We start from the raw sequence: 20,654 nt of genomic DNA on the forward strand, positions 1-20,654 counted from the left end.
GAAGCAAGCGAAAATCACAGCGAAAAGCACGACAATGTTAGAGCAAAAGAAAGGCTTGACGGTGGCAAACAAGCACAAGAAACGGGGGTGGTCGAACGGCACAAACCAACAATCGACGCGTTGTCGCCATTTTCGGCCCGGTTGGAAGCTGCAGCATCGATCGTCGCGTAATACGTTGGTGACGATGCGCAGCTGAAGGGCTGGTGTACTCGACACCGCTGCCTGACGCTTGCGTTGCACACTGCTTTGGTACTATTATTTGATTTTTACGTTCCTGTATTGCACTATCGATACACACACGCCGACAATTGTAGTGACTTATTCGCCGTTGGACCGCGGAAATCAACCACTGACACGGCTCAGACAATCCGTGAGGAAACTCAATTCTATACTTGAAGTTTGCACAAACGCGGACGCACCTTCTACGACATGTCCTTGGTCTGGCATGACATGACACAGAAGCAATGGTGTTGTCGCGTTGCCGACGTTCTTGGCAGTTTCAGCTCGAAGCTGGGCCACGAGCCGCAGGGTTTGTGTGAATGGGACAATCGTATCTCGCGTGCCAACCGTAAACAGCATGTGCGAGTATGGGTAGCCTAGTGGGTGCTGCACATCCAAGCCTTGAGCCTGTCGCAGCCTGGACGCCAAGGAACTATCTGCAAGAGTCACTGGGGAGAAGGACTCGATCCGTTTGCGCGCGGAAGAATCAACGAGCGGATTTCCCCACTCGTCGTGCTCGCGTTGGGATAGTGTTCTTGTGGAGTCCAGCATCTCTGCCAAGGGATCCACGAACGCAGATGCCAAGATTCCACTTTGAGCAATTCCAGGAAACGATAATAGCGTCGTGGCAACCAGTAGGCCGCCAGCACTCACGCCTTTGAGCGCGGTCATTTGCGGAGTTGTGAAAGGGGCAGAGCGAGTGCCAACAGGCGAAGGGCTGTCATATTCTAGTCGACAGTTCTCGGGCGTTGTGCCGGGAGCGTCAGCAGGGCACCATGGTGGTCGGGTGGCAGGATTATTGCTGGTCAGCGCCAACGGTCTTTGCTGTAGGGCTAGGATGCAGCCTGCAAAGTCTAGGAAGGAGTTTGGTTTGCCTTCTCGACGCCCCGCTTGATACCAAGTTCGTCCAAGCTCGCCACCACCACGGACATGGCACAGCGCAAGAATCCAGCCGCGCCTCAACAAGGCCTCAGTCATTTCATCTCGACCAAACATGTCCAGGGCGTCTTCTCCATAGGCGCCGTACCCAGTGGCCAAGAGCGGCACAGGCTGGTCGAGCGGTACATCGATGGCGTGAACGAGGGTGATGGGTACCATCGTCGTTCCATCCAAGGAGCGAGCACGCACCGAGTAGCTGACAAACTTGTCAAGATCGAGCGACGGAGGGACGGGTCCATTGCGAGCGAGCGAATACCGCTCATGAAGAAACCGACTCATCCTGCTCATCCATCCCGCATTGTCGGCAGTAGACATGGCTGCTAGCTCGGAAGACGAGAGCCACGACGGTTGTGCCCAAATCACTTTTGGCGCTGGCCACATTGCGATTCCCACTTCAATGTCTCGAGCAATGGCTGCCGACCGCAACCGAAGAGCCAATTCACCATTCTTGGGGGTCTTGCTTTGGTGAACGCTGGCAATGGTCGCATCAAAATGAATCCAGATAATGTGAAATTGGCCGGTTTTCATTGATGAAAATGTCAGCAGCCGATCCGTCGCGAGTTGTTGCAGATGATGATTGGCGTGGGTGTGGGGCGGAACAAAATGATGCAATTGTCGCGTCGTGTCTGCGGCAGCAGCGACCGAGCTGACAATGGAGATTGCTGGTCGGCCCCGTTTCGATAGAAAGAGAACAATCTGGCCGTCTTGAACCTGAATATCCACAATCGACGCACCATGAAACGCAGCCTTGGGCAACCACTCGGTCCACAAGAAGCCCGGAGCGGATTGTTCAATCAAGAGTTTCGTGCTTGACTGGCGCTCCAGCAGCATTGTGATGCCTTCTATCGGCTCGTGCTCATCGGAGGCAGGCGGACTGGGTGCAAACAAGACTTGATTTTCGCTATTCGCTCCGCTGTTCGTAAGCAGCAGAAATTGGTCGTTCCGGTGGCTCAGGTAGTGCTCCCGACCGACAGCAGAGCTGTTCAGAGTAATGTCCACAAGCTGCAGCCTTGACTGCTTGGTGGTTGGATGGAGCATGATGGGAGTGCGTCCGTTTACTACCCAAACATGTTGCAGCGTCCGCGTTCCAGATCGGACGCAAATCCATCGAGCATCGTGTGTCCGAGACAGGTCGATGGAAAAGGCAGGGTTGGTTTCTTGGTATACCAGGTGAGCGTACGGCTTGAACGCGGTGGAGTTAGTGGCTGGTGAGGCTTGCGACGGCACGGCCGCAACAAAGAGGCGATCGACTCGACCACTTGGGGTTGCGCGCGTGAAAAAGACGGGCACACCAGCGACAGTGTCGTTGAGCGTACCAAGCACCAGCTCGTGAACATTGTCCAGTTCGGCAACGAGGGTTGGACGCGGCGCCGGCGCATTCGCTACCGCGGATGATGAATGGCTGCTCCAACCCAAGTCGAAGATTTTCGCGTTAAAGCAGTGCGCGCGCCTTGTAGGAAACAAGAAGGCGACAAGACGCTGCTCGGGAGATAAAGCAAGCGATACAGGTGCCCCAGTATCCGGCCCACACTCCAAGAGTGGCTGGATGGCACCCGTTTCGCAATGTTGGCGAACATACGTGGGCAACTTGGCTCGACCCCCGGTTGAGCTTGCCGACGGCAACCAGCCCAATGACTCTCCAGGTTGACGCAACAAGTAAAGAAACTTTCCAATGCAGTCCCACGACGGGCTTGCATGTCGATCTCGCACTGTGGCTTCCAGTTCTTGCACAAACGTTGTCTTGTTCGTCCTCGTTCCTTTCAGAAAGGCATCGACCGCTCTGCAGCCAAGTGAGTTGCAAACCATCGATTGAGTGTACCACATTTTTGCGTCGCTTATCACACGTTTGAGGACATTACTTGGCTTCGTTCTTGAGCAGGTTCTGAAATTGCTGCACCGCATCCAACAATACCAAACATGTCGTTGAAAGTGAGCCCGCTAGCTTTTTGTTTGTTGTATGCTTGAGTATTCTATCGTGAAGCGCGTCATCCTACCGTAGGTGAGCACAGATAACCCAATGGGTTTGGATTGGATGCTGGTAGTAATGCATGCGTTGACGTTGTGAGAAATCTGCAGCCAGCAATCCGCGTCCGAGATGGCAATGGACGTCCCAGCTGCACGGCATAGCGTTGGAGTCCCGACTTTATCATCGCGGCTGTCATCGTGGTTGTTTGATGTTGCCTGCAGCACCGGCGTCGAGTGAGGAGACGAGTCCTCCCCAATGCTGGCCTTGCTTGAACAACCACAGAATGGAGACTGCGACTCACCACAAAGTCAACGACGATTGTGTGTGATAATAAATAATGCTTACAATAATGATGATGTTTAGAATACTGATGATGCTGATGATGATGTTGCAGATGGAGCGGAGTCAAAACCCAGCCATTTGGATCTCAGCGACTGCGCTCTAGTTCTGAGACGCGCACCAAACAGCAAGTAACGCCTCTGATCGTGAACTAACGAACTGGCCAAGTTCAGGTCTCCTATTTATTCGAGCCTCGCTAGTCCTCCATTTTTGCTTCTTAGAAGACAAGCAGAACAACAAATGGATTTGGGGGATCCGCCGTCGCCGCCAGAGCTGCTCGATCGGTCCGCGCCCGCGCATGGCCTGAACGACAATGATCACGATGACGACGAGGACGACGGCATTCGTGGCACAGGCGGCGCTGGAGCGAACAACTGGAGCCTGTATCAGCACGACGGCCAAGTCCAAGCACTGACCGTCAATCCCACTCAGGCTGCTGCTGCTGCTGCTGCTGCTGCTGCTGCCGTCCACGGGCAGGGCATTGCAGACTTCTACGAGCACTCGCTGGGCGTCGAGGTCGGCCCGTCGGTCGATGCTGTCGACGCGCTGCTGGACGAAGACCAGCTCGAGCGCGAAATGTCAGCTTCCGTCACAGGCCCGATCTGGCTCGACCACGTCACTGGAAACGTTCATCAGAACGGAAATGGCGTTCCTCTGCTGGGTTCACGACTACACGCAGCGGCGCCGTGGGACGATTTGCTGCATGTCGATGGAGCTGGGTTTCATTCGGCTTCTTCTTCTGCTGCTGCTGCAGCTGCTGCTGCTGCTGGGGCTGCTGCTGCTGGCGCACATCCAAACCATCATGATGGACTACAGTTACCGCATGGCCATGCTGTACCTGTAACTCAAGGTCTCGACGCTTATCTGAGCGGATTTCCATTCTCGCCCGAGAAATCAGCCGAGGCCGCACAAGCGGACGCCGAGCGTATGGGCCACCAGGATACGGCAGATACTTTCGATCAGATTCCTCATGCTTATCACGCTCTGAACAAGGCCTATATTCGGTTTGAAGTCACACCCAATCCCGCTCGTATGGCAGTCGCGCAGGGCACCGTTTTTCACGTTGGAGGTGAGTGGCTCGGGTTTGTCGGCGATTTTGTTGTCTTGCGCGCTCTGCAACACCAGCAACACCACCTTCAAGTTTGTTGGACTGTTGCACTGACTCGAGTGTATTTGCTGATTGGGTCTTTGTTCGTCTTCCTCAAACAAGACGATGTCTACTGTCAAAGCTCGGAACGCCATTTGCCCTTCACTGTTGGACGTATTGTCGACGTTCTTCCCACCACCTACCCCTTTGGTAAGTTTGATTTTTTATTGTTTCACGTCGGTTGAAGTTGCATCGTTTTTGATGCGCCTTGAGTGCTCATCGTGCATCACCTATACCGGCCTTCTACTGACCAACAGACCCAAGGCAGCCTTGTGATCTTCGAGTGGCGTGGTACTACCGCAGAATGGAGCTCCCTGGACCTGTTTTCAGAACTCCTGCTGGAGGCGAAAACCCGACCTTGGCGTACAACCAGCTGCGCGACCGCGAGCTCTTCTTGTCCACCTTTGTGACGCTTCTTAGCTCCGAGGCGGCCATTTCCAAGTGCCGTGTTCAACACTTGTCGACCATTTCTTCCATTTCTGACTACTTGTCGCAGGAGGACACGTTTTTTTACTCGTACATTCTGGATCATCGTTCACAGCTGCTGAGCTTGGCGCGGATACCTGGCACCACAACTTATCCTTTAGTGCCTTCGTCCTACCGGCGCAACTCGCTCAAGAGCCTTCCATTCGAAGGGCCTGGCACGATGCGCATTAGTCCCGAGTACCAGATCGAGCCTCCGCTCGTGCAATTTGGACAGCATGCTGCTGTTGCGCCGGCGGCTGCTGCTTCTTCCGATGCAAACCCGCCCACACTCTTCCTGAAAGGTGAATCGAAGCCCGCACATTCAGACTATGTCGATTCGAGCGAGATTATGTTTGATTTCCCCTGTCTCATCTCCAAAACCTCGCCAAAAGCGACAGCATCCATGCTGCAAAAGTATCTCACGGATGCCCGGTCGCTCATGACGTACGCGTGTTTGGCCGCGTTTGGTCTGGATGTCGTGGCCTCCAACCGCGACATGAATGAACTATTAGACTGGGCCAGTTCGAATTCGGCCTTGATTTACGCGCTGCATACGTTGTACAAGCACGACTACACTCCTCGCCTGGCGCTCGAGGCGCTTGCGCGCGCACCTTTGCCACCAACCTTGCTGGGGACGGCCATTGACGCCGACTTTTTCACCGTGCAAGAGCAGGACGGCATTGCCGCGGAAAATACTCCGCAAGCCCGGCCTGTGCCCTATCCAAAGTACCACCATGCCACAGACAGCCATGCGTGGACCCGCAACGATGTTCTGGCCTTTGAGCGCGGCTTTGCTGCACACGGCAAAAAGTTTCATCTGATTCGGTCTCACTTTTTGCCCCATCGCAGCACCGGCGAGATTGTCGCCATCTACTACCGCTGGAAAGGAAGCTTGCGGTATCGAGCGTGGAAGGCGCAAACCACGGCAGCGGCTGCTGCCATCGCTGCTGCGAACAACGTGCTAGGGGGCACGAAAGGAGCAGATCAGCGTGCAACAATGTCGATTGAGGCCGTTGTCGACCTCCGCCTTGAAGCCACCACTCCACGATTGCCTCTCGGGTGGTTGCGCGAGCAAGTGCTCCACCCTTCAGCACCCAGGGATGCCAGCGCGCCGATTATCAGCATTTCGTCGGACAGCGCGCTCTCCGGCCCGCGTTCTCCTCGGTCTTTGCACATTTTGTCGTCCTTGGGCGGCGGCAGCAGCAGCAGCGCTGGCATGGACGTGGAGCGACATCCCTACCCATTGCCGCCTCCTAAAGTCTCTGCACCTGAATCGCACCACCACCACAGCCACCACCTTCACCATCACCGCCACCATCAGCATCACCATTCGCATCGCAGTACCGGCCACCACCGATCTCACACCCACCACCATTCACAGCTTTCGCCGCACCAGCATTGTGAGCACTGCCATACAACGCACTCGGTCACCTGGTACGAGGATCCACGGCACCGAGCCCATCCACTGTGTTCGGACTGTCGCAGCTTTTACAAGCGGTATTCTGCGCTGCCGCCACCCTCTGGCTCCGTGTTCTCCTCAATCCACATGCACCACTAAGGGTGGCTGTCCTCTGTTTTTTTTTCCACGAGTCTACGACTCAACTGTGTGTGCGTTGTTGTTTTTTGCCAGTTTACATGTTGATTGCCTCTTGTTGAACGACGAGTCAATGCTTTTCCTTAGCTCCATCCTTGTCCATTTGTTTCTTTACCTCCCATCAACTTACCATTTCTCTCGGATTCATCCCAACGAGACAACGAGAGGGTGTTGGGTTTTCACACTTTCCGTCCGCTGTCCAAATTTAGCTTTCCCCGCATTGGCATTGACGAGAAACACGACTCTTCCCGTGTCAAGTTTATCTCTGGTTTATTGACAGTGTGCAAGCGACAGGCCAGTAACGAAAGCACACAAAGAGCAAGCAAGCGAAAAATGTAAGGATTAGCCCTGCATATCTGCGGCAATGCGCTTCTGTTGAAACTGCTCCAAGTGGTAAGCGGCCAGATCCCGCCGTGACTGAGATTGGTTTGGAAGGACGAGGCAGAAAAAAATGCGTGTCTTGTGCCGAAGCACCTTGAGAAGTTCTTGAACAACGTAGTCTTGGAATAATCGGGTGGCATTTGGGTCGGGAATCTCGGCTGGTGCCTCGATTGGAACACCCCTCAGGAAAGCCAGAGCAAAGCTCAGGTCGTCAGTAGCATCTGCGGAAACTGTGCCGAGAGTGACCATCAGTAGCTTCGCGATCACCGAGTCCACGGTGCGAATCTTTACGACATGAGGCATTGCTGAAAAACAAGACTACAAAAACTCTCGGCGCTCCAAATTTAGCGACCCATTTTCTGCTTCAGTGCTTCCCGTGTCAGGTTTGGCTCTGATTTATTGACAATGTGCAAGCGACAGGCCAGTAACGAAAGCACACAAAGAGCAAGTAAGCGAAAAATGTAAGGATTAGCCCTGCATATCTGCAGCAATGCGCTTCTGTTGAAACCTTTCCAAGAAAAAGGCGGCCAGATCTCGGCTTGTCTGGTGGGGCTTTGGAAATACAAAGCAGCCAAATTGCGTCTTGTGTCGAAGCACCTTGAGAAGCTCTTGAGCAACATAATCTTGGAACAGTCGACTGGAGGTTGGATCCGGGATCTCATTGGATACTTCAATTTCGAAGTCCCTCAGATGAGCGAGAGCTTGGTTCAGGTCGGCTGTAGCGTCTTCGGAAACTGAGCCACGAGTGACTTGTATTAGCTTGGAGATCACCGAGCCAACGGAGCGAATGATTCTCACTTCGACCATTGTCGAAAACCGAGAAGACTAGACTTGTAGTTGTCCAAATGTAGCGACCTTTCCCCTCATTCCCTCATTAAAGAGAAACACGCCTCTTCCTATGTCAGGTTTAGCACTGCTTAATGGACAATGTGCAAGCGACAGGCCAAAAACGAAAGCCCACAAAGCGCAAGCAAGCTAAAATGGACGAAAGTTTTACGTTTTTTAAAGATTTGTCCTGCACATCTGCTGCAATATGCTTCTGTTGAAAGTTTTCCAAGAAGTAAGCGGCAAGATCGCATGTTGACTAGTATGGCTTTGGAAGTACGAAGCAGATTTCATTGCGTCTTGGTGCCGAAGCCCCTTTTGAGAAGTAGTTCTCGAACGTCGGAATCACGGAACAGTCTAAAGTTTCGGCTCAGGTCTTGTCTCGCGTACCCGTCCGATCCACTGAGCTTTCGGTTCATTTTTCTTTTTCTTTTCCTTCCTCTTTTCCTTTTTTTTTTTTTTTTTTGGTTCATCTTTCTCAGCCGCTTGGTTTAGGATTCTCATGTCCAAACCCATCCCAGCGCCGCGCAATCTGCGTGTGACTGGCGCCCCGTCGTCTGCAGTAAGCGCGCGCTTCCACCATTTCCCACGACAACCCACCCCCTTTCCCCAATGCATGCTTTGACGAGTGACATGCAGGGAGGCAAAGCGGTGGGGGGGGGGGAGCAATGGCGATGGGGAGCGCGGTCAAAATGATGAGCTCCACCTGCTTCCCCTGCCCTCTCGCGCTCGTTCCCCTTCGCCTTCCCTTCGCTGTCGTTCGCATCTGCAACTCCCCCCTCCACCCTGTCCACCCCACCGGCTCCCCTCCCCCCTCCTTCCCTCATAGCGGTTGCTGCTCTGCTCGCTTTTTACCCTTCCGCATGCTTTTTTCTATTTGCTGCTTTTTTGCATTTAATTTATGATTTTTTTATTAATTTTTTCGCGGTTTTTAAAAATCGGCGTTTTCAATCCCAGCGAAAGCGAGCGAGAATGAGCGAAACAGCGAAACAGCGAGACACACACAGAGGAAAAAAGCGAGCCATGCATGCACTGGAAGAGCGAGAACTCGCAGACCTGGATGCAGACAGACATGCTTGCAAGGGCCAATGCAAAAAAAAAAAAAAAATATTGACCGCTTTTCTGGTTTCGCTCCCACTGCCGCTCGCTCGTGTTTCAGGTTGTCGGTGCTCGAAACACTCAAACACAGATTGCAACCACGAACGACAAAGTGTGCCTGTGTGTGTGTGTGTGTGTGTGTGTGTGTGTGTGTGTGTGGAGGTCTTTGATGCCTTGTTCTCATCAAACGCTGATTCTGCATTGGACATATGCCATCACAAATGGCTCCAATTTGATTTGAAAAAAAAAAAAAAAAAGAAAAAAAAAAGAAAAAAAAAGAAAAAAAAAGAAAAAAAAAAAAGAAAAACGACCTCCTTTATTTGGCATTGCTGGCGTTCTTTTGGTTCCTTTGAGCTGAGCCATTGCCATTGTGTCTGAGCTGGCGTACAATTCGACGCTGACCGCTGAACAAAAAAATTTTGGCATGGAAAACGGAGTGGCGGAGGACTTGCACCTGTAACTGACCATCCATGTCCCTTCCTCCACACTTGCAGCCGCAGGCCTTGCCAGACGCGCGCCCACGAGGCTCGTCGTTCCAACGCACCAAGCGAGCCCTCTCTGGCTTTTTCCGAACCACTGGCGTCGCGCCTGGCGGACCTGCCGCGGTTGTCGTGCCTACGGGTGCTGCTATTGAGGCTGAGCCCGGGACTTACAACAACGACGACGACACTCCTTCTGTTGACCAGGATCAGCCGCAAGTCGATGTCGAGGCACCCGCTGCTGCCGAGGTGGTGGCTCCTCCTCCCAAGCCTCCGAAGCCGAGCAAGCGAGCACCGCGCGCAGACGCGTCGGACGCTGCTGCTCAGAGCGCGCTCAACACGCAGCTGACTGTCAACCCGCTCGCCAACACGTCCTCCCGCGCCTCCTCGAACGCAAATCTCCACGAAATCCCGTTGGATGTCTTTGATCCCAACATGAAGGCCGATCAGTTCCACCACAAGTCCCATCGCGCCTCCTCGACGGCCTACCCGACCAAGAGCTACTATCTGGGCCCGAGCTGGCTGCCCGCGCCGCTGCGCTTTGAGCGCGAGGCGGCTCGTCGCAACCGATGGTGGCTCATTGGTGCGCTGCTGATTGGCGTGCTGCTGGTTGTCGCTCCGATCGCTGCGTACTACGGCATGAACACAACCTCGAACGACCAGGCCAGCGAGGTCGTGTCCAACGCCTATGCGAGCGCCTTCTCGATTGCTCCCGACGGCTCAACCACCGTCACCGCAGCTTCCTTCCTCGCGGCACCGTCCTTTGCTCCCGCGCTCTCTTCCCTGCTCGGCACTTCTGCAATTGTCTTCCGCAACGTCTCAAACATTGATCCCGATACTGTCCTCAACACGTTTGTCCGTGACACGTGGATTACCGAAGTTGCCTCCCTGCTTCCCTTTGCAGTGGGCCCCTTGTCTCGATCGTTCTGCGGCAACGCAACCTTGTACGGCCTGGTGAACACCATGTGCTGCGTGAGTGTCACTGCAGATCCTTCCAACCTGCTCGGCCTGACGTCCAAGTCCATTATTTCGCCCAAGGATGTCCAAACATTCCTCTCGTGCGACTTCGACGCGTCATGGAACCCTTCAGCACACCTCCCAGGTCTGTCTGCAGCCCTCAATTCCCGCCCAAACTCTTGGTTTAACTCGCTACAAATCACCTCTGCCGGAAAGTTTGTCATTTCGACGACCTCTGCCTCACTTGACGGACTCACCATTCAACCTGGTGTCAACATTTTCGCACACGGTTCTATCCTGTCCCCGCCCGCGAGCGTGACGGCGGCCCTTACTCCGCTCCTGAAAAACCCCATCGGCTCTGTGGACTTTGTGTTGCATGCTGCCTTCCCGTACAACGCGGCAACAGACACCTTCACCGTCACGGATGCCTCTTTCGACCTTGCCTTCGAAACCACCGACTTGCAGTTCGGCTCGAACTTTGCCTCCGGCTCATTCTCGCTCATTGCCAACGGCATCAGCACCAATCCGACGTACCAGGTCGCTGGATCGGTGGCTCTCAAGATTGCCACGGAATCCGGCACTCCGTCCACAGTCAACCTCGCTTTCAGCGCTGATTACGCTGCGAACGAGCCTGTGACCTTCACCGGATCGCTCACTGGCGCCTTCCCCGTGTTTTCGAACGCTGCGTGGGCTCGTATCGACTCTGCCATCGTATCGGGCGAGTTTACTGCTGCGCCTGCCTTTGCGCTGTCGTACCTTGACTTTGCTGGCCGTGCCACTCTGTCTGTGGGCGAATTCTCTGGCAGCGCTCGTATCTACGCCCGTGTTGAGAAGAATGGCGGCTCTTACGCGCTCGGCGTGTATGCGCCGAGTATTCAGCTGACCAACTTGGGCAACGTGATTGCTTCCCGTGCGCCGGGTGCTGTTGCGGATGTGGTTCGCGTGCTGACCAACGGCCGAGTGATTGATTTGTCGCTGGCTAGTGCCGACATGACGATTGCTGGGTCTGCCGTCAAGCGCGGCCTTGGTGTGACTGTGAATGGCGTCCCGCTTCGGGATGCCGTGCGCTCAGAGTTGACGTCTGCCATTTCGTCTGCGTCCTCCCGCTTGGCCACCACCACTGTTGGGGTCTCTGCGTTCTTGCCCTTCTTTGCTCCTGGCTCCTCCTATGTCGTCCAAGTTGTTGTACCGTCGTACGATGTGGATTCTCGTCTTCGCTTCAGCAACATGTTCTTTGCCCTGACCGTTTCGTCCTCCTTCTCGACGGCCACTTTGAACTTTGGCGGCATTGCCAACGTGTTTTTGCCCGGATCCCAAACTGTCGTTTTCAACGTGGCCGGCTCGTACACGTCGGCCACGCAAGTGTTCACTGCCACCGGTGGACTGGCCACGCCTTGGATGCGCCCGTTCGGCCTGACCGTGCTGACTGTTCAATCGGCCACGGCCACTGTCACCCTCGCACCCAGCGTTGCCAACATTGCATTCAGCACCTCCCTGCGCCTCGAGTACGCCGACGCCCGTCCGTCTGTGACGCTCAGCGGCAGTTACGAGAATGGCAAATTCTACATCTTCACGGACGGCGGCGTCGCCATCTCGCCAGTCATTCCGTCGGACGTCAAGCAGTTCATTGATGCCGACGGCACCGTCTTTGTGTACTTGTCGACGGCAGACCAGTCCCTCGGTGGCCGTCCCGTGTCTCGAGGTCTCACCATGGCTGCCGACAATGTCTCGCTCAAGTTTGGCTCGTCGCCCATTGCGCAGTCGGTGCAAAACATTCTCGGCGTTGCCATCCCCAACCCGATTCCCAGTCTGCAGATTACCCTTCCCGTGTTTGGATCCATGGCCACAGGGTCCCCGCGCCGCGATCTCAACAGCGCTCTCTTGGATGCCTTTGGCAACCGCATCGACCACATCTGGAATGCCAAGATGCGTCTGCCCGACCTGTCCTTGTGGGACGGCAAGCTGGCCCTGCGCAACAACACGCTTGGCGCTTCGTTCAACGCGGCCAACGTGGCGAGCACTCGCTTTTCGCTCGGCTCCTCCCTCGTCTTTTCCAGCGGCGGCTCCCAGTTCGTCCTGGTCGGCAGTGCCGACCTCTCGCGCGATTCTACCTCGTTTACCATTGCCGGCAACCTGCCAGAGTGGAACAACCCTCTTGGTCTCTCGTGGCTGCGCGTGGCGAGCACCTCGATTTCGGCAACCTTCTCATCCTCTGCGCCTTCCAGCAACCGCTTTGATGTGGCCACCCGTTTGCTGTTCGGGTCGTCCGTCAACGTTGCCGTCCGTGGCCAAATCGCCAGCGGCGGCATGTACCTTGCCGTCTACGACATTAACGCCGGCGCCGTCGCGGCACTCGTCAACCACGCGTTCAAAAACCTGGCCCCGATCCCCAACGCGGACGCACTGCAAGCTCAGCTGAGCGGCCTGAACCTGGGCGTCTCCATTTCGACCAACCCCACTCCGCAGCAGCTGGTCTCTGGCGGTGCAACGTATGAAATTGAGCGCGGCATCTCGCTCTTGGTCAGCTTGCAGCGCAGCAACCGCAACTGCACCGTGGCCGAGCAGAGCACGCGTTCCGACTGCGAGGACCCTTCGCTCACCCTTCTTCGCAACGTTCTTCCGCCTCAGTTCCGTCAACTTGGCTTCCGGTTTGGCGTCGTCTTGCCCGCCACTGTTTCCGGAGGCACCTTCAAGATTTTCATCCAGAGCGAGCGAGCCATGGCTCTCAACTCGCGCCTCACCTTGTCCTGGGTCAAGCTTGCGGCCGAGTTCTCGGTGCTGTCCACTCGCCGTTCGGCAGACTCTCTTGTGAATGAGCTGGCCCTCGCAGCCCAGACCGTCGGCCACGACCTCGATGCGCCCCTGAGCCCCGAGTTGCTGCACGAGTACCACCAGCGCCTGCGCCGTGCGGGCGTGACTGGGTCGCTCGAAATTTCGACCAACTTCCGCTTCCAAGCCGACCAGACCACTTTGCTGAGCTTCCAAGTGTCTGGCAAGGTCATTGCCGACAGCACTGGCGTCAACGTTCGCGCGGTCGGATACATGTACGGAACTGGCTGGCGGAACGCCTTTGGCATCACGGGCCTCACCCTGAACGCCGCCAGCGTCGGCATTGGCTTTGGCTCGCTCTGCCCGCCTTGCCTGACCTACCTGCAGCTTGGAGCGTCTCTGTCCATTGGTCGCCGACAGGTTTCCTTCCTTGGTGCCTTCGACCTGGCGGCCTATGGCGGCTTTGTCAAGGCGTCGTACTCTGGCCAGCCCCTGACGTTGATTGATCTCTTGCAGTTTATCAACACGCTCAAGCCCAACACAATCAACATGAACGCCGTGCCCGCCTGGGTGAGCGATCTGCTGTCGCTCAACTCGCTGACCGTCCAAATTGCGTCGTCGAACATGGTCATTCCGGACATTACGCAAATCACCGTTGACAATGGCCTCGTGCCTTCGTCCCTGCCCATGATCTATGTGCCCGCAGGCTTCCAGTTGAATGCATCCATGACAGTGCTGGCCGTCGATGTCGACATTCAAACTTCGCTGCAGTTGTCGCCGCTCGACTTCCGCATGTCCCTGTTCTTCTCGCTTGCCAAGATCAACGCACGCGTCGACGCTTTTGTCGGCCTCTTGAGGAATCTGGACGACATCCCGATCATTGGCGACATTTTGGACATTCCGATTGTCAAGGACATCATGTCCTTCCGCATCAACTCTGTCGGCATTGCTGACTTTAGCACGCTTGGCATTGTCACTGGCAGCCAGCTTCCTTCCGCCAGCTTGTCGTACTCGTTCAAGGGCGAAACCAAGACGCTGACACTCTCCGTCCCGCGCCTCAACCTGGACATTATGGACTTGATCATGGATAACGTGCCCCTCTTCCCCAACTGCCTGGTGAACAGCATGTGCTCGAATGGTCAGAAGTGCTACCATAACGACAACGGCCTGTGGCGCTGTGGCGATGTCGCTTCGGACGGCAAGTGCTTGAACGGCATGTTTACCTTCTACGACACTGGCTGCTGGCCCAACGCCTTCCTCGACCAGTTCTTGGATTGGTCTCAGGATGTTGGCAATGCCATTACCAACGGTCTCAACGACGCCGAAGATGGTGTCAGGGACGCCATTGACAAGATTGGCGGGATTTTTGGATGAGCCAAGTAGTCAGTCCTGTTTGTTATGAATCTCGGTCCTGCTTCTTGATCACTCTTGTGTGGGGTTTTTTGTTCTTTGCATTCGCTTACGAGACCTATCAAGGGAACGTACGCCATTTTCTTTTTCATTGCTACGCCGTGTGTGTATTTGTTTGTTGTGAGTTTGTTGTGAGTTTATGTGTGGCGTGGGCTGCCATTGTGTTGTTTGTCATTTTTGTGTCGTGTTTTGTTTGCTCCTTCATTGTTACTTCTCTTGAGAACCAGCGGCAACACTCCCTGTCCATGTTTCAGCTGTGCTGACACGGACTCTTTTGCTCTGGCTTGTGTTTTTGCTTTTGTTGTGTGCGCGTTCCTGTGCGAACGACTCTGTACATTTTTTGCCAAAAGCATTGCTGTTGTCTGTGTCATTTCCCACCTCCAGGTGTACAATGGATGTGTATGCAAATCGTGTTTAAGAGAACCAGGATGGTGTTGATTTTGACTCGAAATTGGAATCCTTTCTCGGATTAATCAAAACACGACTTTCAAGTAATTCGGGTGAATCAAAAACTCAAATAGGATGATGCAGCAACACACCATCCTTGAAGCCAAGTTGCCTCAGCTGATCATTCCTCATTCACTCAGATTGGCTGAGCTTCCCAACAAAACCCAGCCTTTCTTCCAATGCAGGCAGAGTCAGCAAGTAAGACTCGTATGATTGATTGCTTGGATGGACTTTCATCAGTCGTCGCATCGCCAGTACTCAACCGCGCCAGCGAGTGTAGATGAGGCGTTGATTGAGCGGTTGATTGAGCGAGCAATTGGTGAACGTGCACTCACTCACTCACTCACTATCTCCGCCTCTCTCTGGCACCAACAAAATCAGTGTCGGTGAGTGACTGGACAGTCAACCAGGTGGTCGAGTGGGTCCAAGCGCTGGATCTGGACGTGGACGTGTCCGAGCTGTTTCTCAAGCACGGCATGAACGGATTCGCTCTGCTTCGCCTCAGCGCAGCGCACCTGACTGAAATGGGCATCCGCGTCGGTGGCAAGAAGAAGAGCCGCTTGCTCACGGAAGTTTACCGCCTGCGCATTGCCGAAGAGTTGCGGCAGGTGCGGTCGCTGCAAAAGGACCAGCCGCCAACCGCCATCCGATCGCAGTAGAATCATTACTACTGTATCAGGGCCATGCATGGCCTTGGCAACAAGACCTAGTGAGGTGGTTTTCCACGTCTGTGTGTACATTTGATTTGTTGTTTGTGAGCTTTCCTGTCGTGCTGGCAACGACTATCCGTATCGTAGTCGAGCAAGCACATGAATAAAACTTTGGTTCTCGTTCATCCGTTCGCAAGTTTCCCCCACTCACTGCCAACTGCCAACCGTGATTGCAAGGAAGCGATTGTAAAAATTCAAATATAATTGTAAAATCGTGGAACATGCCTGACAGAGCAACAGAGCAAGTACACGGGAAAGATGGGGGAATGGCACATTGCGAGTGTGAAGCCTTGTTCCGTGTCATTGGACGAGAGCGTTCCAGCAGATGGACAGTAAAAGGTTGCTGCATGTTGCTGTTGCGATGGCGAGTGTCTCATCCTTGTAATCCGAACCAGCGGACGAAAGAAACGAGGCAAACGCCCTCACAAAGACAACACACAACTCTGCCCAAACATGCCAGACAACCCCCCGCAAGACACAGAACAGGAACAAAAAAACACAATAAAACCAAAACCCCCCTCCTTCCAAACCAGCGCAAACAAGTGATCAAAGTTTGCGACAAGCGCGCACAAGACCAAATAGCTTGTCCGGCAAGATTCGAAGAAGAGCGGGGGAGAGAGAGGGAAAATAAACACAAGGAGAAAGCAACAACGCACACAGAAGAAAACATCAACAACAAACGGCACACTGGTTTTTTTTTTGTGACTTCTTGAAATAAACAAGCTAAGAGAACTCAAAAGCTCGTTTACACCTTAGAGTCCATCGAGCGCTTGAGGTACATGGCCTTCTTCTTGGCAGCCTCCCACTTGGCGGGGTTCTTCTTGAAGTAGATCACAGTAGTTGCGACAATAACGAGGACAGCGACGCAAGCAACGGTGGCACCAACAATGGCGCCAACGTTGGGCTTGTTCACAACGACGTAGGCGCCGCCTTGGGTACCTTGAACGGCAGCAATGTCGCCAGACATGTCGGCGTCGACCTGGGTCCAGATGGCAGCGTTGCGGGTGGGGGCACGGTAGACGGCGAACGTCTCGGTGGCAGACGACTCGTACGCCATTTGCAGGGTGAAGGTCTTGCCAGGGGCGGTGGCGAGCTCCGGCGGGTAGACCTCAACAAAGTGCGAGGCAACCGAATCGAATGGCAAGGCGTCAAGAGAGCCCACGGGGATGGTGTTGACAGTGACGGGCCACAGTTGGTTGAACGTGCCAACATCAGCCCAGAGACGGTTCTTGTCGTCGGCAACAGCCCAGCCGCCGTTCCAGCCGAGAGCAGTCGTGACAACCTTGTTGTCGCTCACAATGACAGTGCCCTTCTGGCCACGGTTGGAGAAGTTGTTGTTGCGGGTGCAGAGGTAGTGGTAGACACCAAGGGAGGAGACAGCCTTGGGGCCGAGGTCAAAGTAGGTACCAGCGTCGTCGAGCTCGGACATTTCACCACCAAGCTGGAGGTTGTCGAGAATGGCAAGGTGTTGGCGGTCGAGCTGGCTGAAGCCGAGGAAGGGAGTCGAGCCATCAATGCGGTTGGGGTACGAGCTGCCGAGCTGGCCATAAACCTTCAGGCCAGAGGTGGGCTGACCCTCGGCATAGACGGGCGCGCGGATGCCAACAACGTTGTGACGATCGGTACCCGCCTTGCCTTGGCCGGCGTTGTTGTCGGGGTTGGTGTTGGAGCCAGTCCACTGGAAGTGCACATACTCGCCGTTCTTGACCAGCAGGCGGTTCGGGACAAAGTCGTACTCGGTGCCGGGGTAGGTCTGGACAATGTTTCCGCGCTTGCCGCGAACGTTGACGTTGTAGATGGTCGTGTCCTTGAGCTCGTCGGGGCGCTCGCGGATTTGGAACGTGTGGGTGCGGTCCTGGAAGGTGCGGCCAAACTGGTTGGTGTTGATGGCGAGCTGCAGACGAACACGCGTGTCGCCAATCTGGGAGTTCAGGAGGCTGCCGAAAATGTCCACACGGGGGTTGTTCTTGAACACGTAGCCGCGCGAGTTCTTGACAACGGCGGCGTTGTCATTGTTGTTGCCATCGCGGTTGCCAGTGGCAGCGTCGAATTGGACCTGGACCTCAGCCTTGGAAATGCCAAACTTGGACCAGACGTCGACCTGCGCGGGGATGTTGTTGGGCTGGGTGTTGTAGGTGGAATCGCCAGAATCGGCGGCGACGCTGCCGTCGTGGGTCCAGTCGTCATAGTCGGTGGTGGAAATGTTGTAGCGGAGGCGGAGGACGCACTTGTCGTGGACAAGGTCAGCGGGGATGGTCCAGTTGAAGCCAGCGTTCTCGCCAAAGAGCAGGCCGTTACCGAGGTGGTTGTCGCGGGTCCAGTCGGTCTCGCGGCAAATGGGGGCGGCAATGCCCCACGCGGGGGACTCGACCCAGGTGCCGTTCTGACCGGCAAAGTAGATGGCCTCGCACTGCGCCTTGGTGATCGGGATGAAGCCCTCCTGGTTGCGGGAAGCACGGTCGTTGATGAAGGCCTGGGGAGCAGCGCAGTACCAGCGCGACTTGACGTTCTGGGACTGGGCAGTGTAGTAGGGGCACATGGTGGCGTCGTTGGTCAGGACGGCAATGTCACGCCAGACGGTCGGGTACCAGTAAGGGTAGTAGTCGCGCTCCTCGGGGCACTCGTAGCCGCGGCGGGTGCCGGCGTTGTTCTGGCGAGTGAAGCGGGCAGAGTCGCCGTTCAGGTTCTGGTTGGCAGTGAACAGACCCTTGTTGCGCTGGCGGTACTTGCAGTAGTTGTACCAGTTCAGCGACTCGTGGCGGCCGTACTCGACGTCAGTGTCGCAGTTGTTGTTCTCGCACTGGTTCGGGGTCGTGGGGATGGTGTTGGTGGTCGTGCCATCGCGGATGCGGTCGTCGCAAGTGTACTGGATGACCATGTTGCACTTGGCGTTCGGGTTGTTGCACGAGTGTTGGTTGGTCCTGCAATATTCCAATTGGGATTTTTTGGGATGGGTGAGGAAGCGGGGGGGGGGAGCAGGGGTTTGGTCAAACGGAGCGCGCGGGGGGTGAGTGTCGAACGAACAGCAAAGAAAAAAAAAAAAGAAAAAGGCGGAAAGCAGGTTTTGGTTGTTTTGTTTTTTTTTTTCGAAATAAAAAAAAAACACATAAAAAAACCACAATTGAAAAAAATAAAAAATAAAAAAAAAGCGCGAAAAAACAAAGTGGCTGCTCTGCCTTGCTCTGCGCTGCTCTCCCACAAAAAAAACCAACAACAAAAGCACAAATACGAAGGAGAAGAGGGGGAGGGGACTCACCAGGTGATGGGGAGCTGGGAGCCGACATAGTAGTAGAGCGAGCCGACGTTCGAGCCACCACGGTCGTTGTTTTGCGAGTCGAAAAGACGGTTTCCATTGTTGCGGTCGCGGTTGGCCTCGTCGAGACGGTTGTTGCCACCGCGGGCATTGTGCAAGTAAATGTCGGCATTGGCGAAGGTCGCGCACAGGCCGACGAGGAGGAGAACAGCAACCTTCATTCTAGAGGGAAACTTGTTCAAAGTAGAAAAAAAAAAAAAGAAATAAAAAAAAAAGAGATCGGAGAGTTGTTTTTTTCAAAAGGGGAGAAAAAGCTCTTCTTGCAACAACGCGCCAGCGCGTAAACAACGTTGAGTCGCAAGCCTTAAAGGTGGAGAGTGTCGAGTAAGAGACGAGCACAGGGGACGTGGAGGACGGAACAAGTTTGAAAAAAAAAAAGGCACAAGCGACAAAGACACGCTGGTTTTTTTTTTTTCAAAAAACAAAAAGAAAAAAATAACAAATTAAAATTAAAAAAAAAAAAAGAATGATTAATGTTTTTGTGTCTAGAAGGTTCGATTAGGCAAGATCTAAAAATCACAAAAATAAAAAAAATAAAAAATAAAAACCGCAAAAAAGCAAAAAAACAAAAACACAAAAAGTGCCTGTTTAGTAGGTTTTGTTGTATAGAACACCATTACGAAATCTACTAAACCCGCAAAGAAAAAAAAACAATGAAATTTTTTTCCAAAAATTAAAAAACAAAACACCACCAAAAATACATAATTTACTGAAAAATCCGTCTTGGGTAGAAAACACGCCGCTTGCAAAAAAAAATCCGTAACCTTTTATTTTGGGTTAAAACAGGCATTTGATACGTGATGTTTGTAGTGCCGTTTATTTTGCACTTCAGAACATGAGCCTCCCTATTTTGGACGAGGACTATCTTTTTTTTTTTAAACTTCGTGGTTTTTTTTTTCTCTTTTTTTTTTTTTTCGTTTCCTTTGTTTTTTTTTTTTGCTCGTCTCTTGGGTCGCTCTCTCCCCCGACCGTCCTCTGCTCTGATACTTGAATAGCACGCGCTGGTCACGTTCTGTTCCTCTTGTGCCCGAGTAGTCTCCCTCAACTAGCAAAGCCACTTCTGTGTCCAACATCAAGCGGCTTTTTTTTTTTTGTTTTTTCATTTTTTTTTCTTTTCGAAAAACAAAAAACTCCAAAACAATGCGCTCTGCGATTGCCTCCGCGCTCGTGTGCGCCCTCCTCGTCGTGTCCGTCTCGGCCGACTGCTACAACCACAACCCCCGTGGCTCCAACAACCGCTTGAACGAGCAGTCTGCTGAGCGCACCAACGGCAACCGCATGTTTGATTCACAGGTTTGTTATTTTTTTTTGGTTGATTGTGGTTTTTATTGTTTTTCTTGTTCTTTCTCTTTTTTTTTTTTTTTGTTCGTGTTGCTTGCGTCGCGCCTTCTCCTTTGCTGCTTCTGCCACTTGGCTGGCACGACGCGCATCACGACCATCTTGTTTTACGAATTGTCGAGGGATGCCAACTCCTGGCAGTTGCGCTTGGCCTTGAGAACTCGTTTTTTTTTTTTTTTTTGCTGAAGAAAAACCTACTTTTTTAAAAAAGCGTGTTTTTCTGTTTCTTTTTTATTTTATTGTTTCTTCCTTCCCCTT

General features: G+C 53.8%; 6 protein-coding genes across 6 annotated transcripts; 3 read left to right on the forward strand and 3 right to left on the reverse strand.

Annotated features, from left to right (window-relative positions):
* Window positions 1-260: 260 nt before the first annotated feature.
* Window positions 261-3,399, reverse strand: CAOG_03533 (hypothetical protein). Its single transcript, XM_004348388.2, has 3 exons — window positions 3,153-3,399; window positions 3,018-3,049; window positions 261-2,938 (listed from the first exon to the last, which is right to left on the reverse strand). The coding sequence occupies exons 1-3, from the start codon at window positions 3,318-3,320 to the stop codon at window positions 343-345; spliced, it is 2,796 nt and encodes a 931-aa protein (XP_004348438.1). The 5' UTR covers window positions 3,321-3,399; the 3' UTR covers window positions 261-342.
* A 304-nt stretch (window positions 3,400-3,703) lies between these two features.
* On the forward strand, window positions 3,704-6,761 carry CAOG_03534 (hypothetical protein; the record flags this gene model as incomplete). Its single annotated transcript, XM_004348389.2, has 3 exons — window positions 3,704-4,532; window positions 4,674-4,760; window positions 4,868-6,761. The coding sequence occupies 3 exons, from the start codon at window positions 3,704-3,706 to the stop codon at window positions 6,631-6,633; spliced, it is 2,682 nt and encodes an 893-aa protein (XP_004348439.1). The 3' UTR covers window positions 6,634-6,761.
* Window positions 6,762-7,518: 757 nt separating this feature from the next.
* CAOG_03535 (hypothetical protein) lies at window positions 7,519-7,906 on the reverse strand (the record flags this gene model as incomplete). Its single annotated transcript, XM_004348390.2, has 1 exon — window positions 7,519-7,906. Exon 1 carries the CDS (start codon window positions 7,855-7,857, stop codon window positions 7,519-7,521), a length of 339 nt encoding a protein of 112 aa, XP_004348440.1. The 5' UTR covers window positions 7,858-7,906.
* A 337-nt stretch (window positions 7,907-8,243) lies between these two features.
* CAOG_03536 (hypothetical protein) lies at window positions 8,244-15,015 on the forward strand. Its single transcript, XM_004348391.2, has 2 exons — window positions 8,244-8,437; window positions 9,468-15,015. The coding sequence occupies exons 1-2, from the start codon at window positions 8,378-8,380 to the stop codon at window positions 14,550-14,552; spliced, it is 5,145 nt and encodes a 1,714-aa protein (XP_004348441.2). The 5' UTR covers window positions 8,244-8,377; the 3' UTR covers window positions 14,553-15,015.
* A 122-nt stretch (window positions 15,016-15,137) lies between these two features.
* On the forward strand, window positions 15,138-15,888 carry CAOG_03537 (hypothetical protein). The gene is made up of 2 exons (XM_004348392.2): window positions 15,138-15,233; window positions 15,417-15,888. The coding sequence occupies exons 1-2, from the start codon at window positions 15,215-15,217 to the stop codon at window positions 15,692-15,694; spliced, it is 297 nt and encodes a 98-aa protein (XP_004348442.1). The 5' UTR covers window positions 15,138-15,214; the 3' UTR covers window positions 15,695-15,888.
* Window positions 15,889-15,925: 37 nt separating this feature from the next.
* Window positions 15,926-19,498, reverse strand: CAOG_03538 (hypothetical protein). The gene is made up of 2 exons (XM_004348393.2): window positions 19,002-19,498; window positions 15,926-18,666 (listed from the first exon to the last, which is right to left on the reverse strand). The coding sequence occupies exons 1-2, from the start codon at window positions 19,217-19,219 to the stop codon at window positions 16,491-16,493; spliced, it is 2,394 nt and encodes a 797-aa protein (XP_004348443.1). The 5' UTR covers window positions 19,220-19,498; the 3' UTR covers window positions 15,926-16,490.
* Window positions 19,499-20,654: the final 1,156 nt, after the last annotated feature.

The sequence above is a fragment of the Capsaspora owczarzaki genome, assembly GCF_000151315.2.
Source record: "Capsaspora owczarzaki ATCC 30864 unplaced genomic scaffold supercont2.5, whole genome shotgun sequence".
Taxonomy (NCBI): domain Eukaryota; class Filasterea; order Ministeriida; family Capsasporidae; genus Capsaspora; species Capsaspora owczarzaki.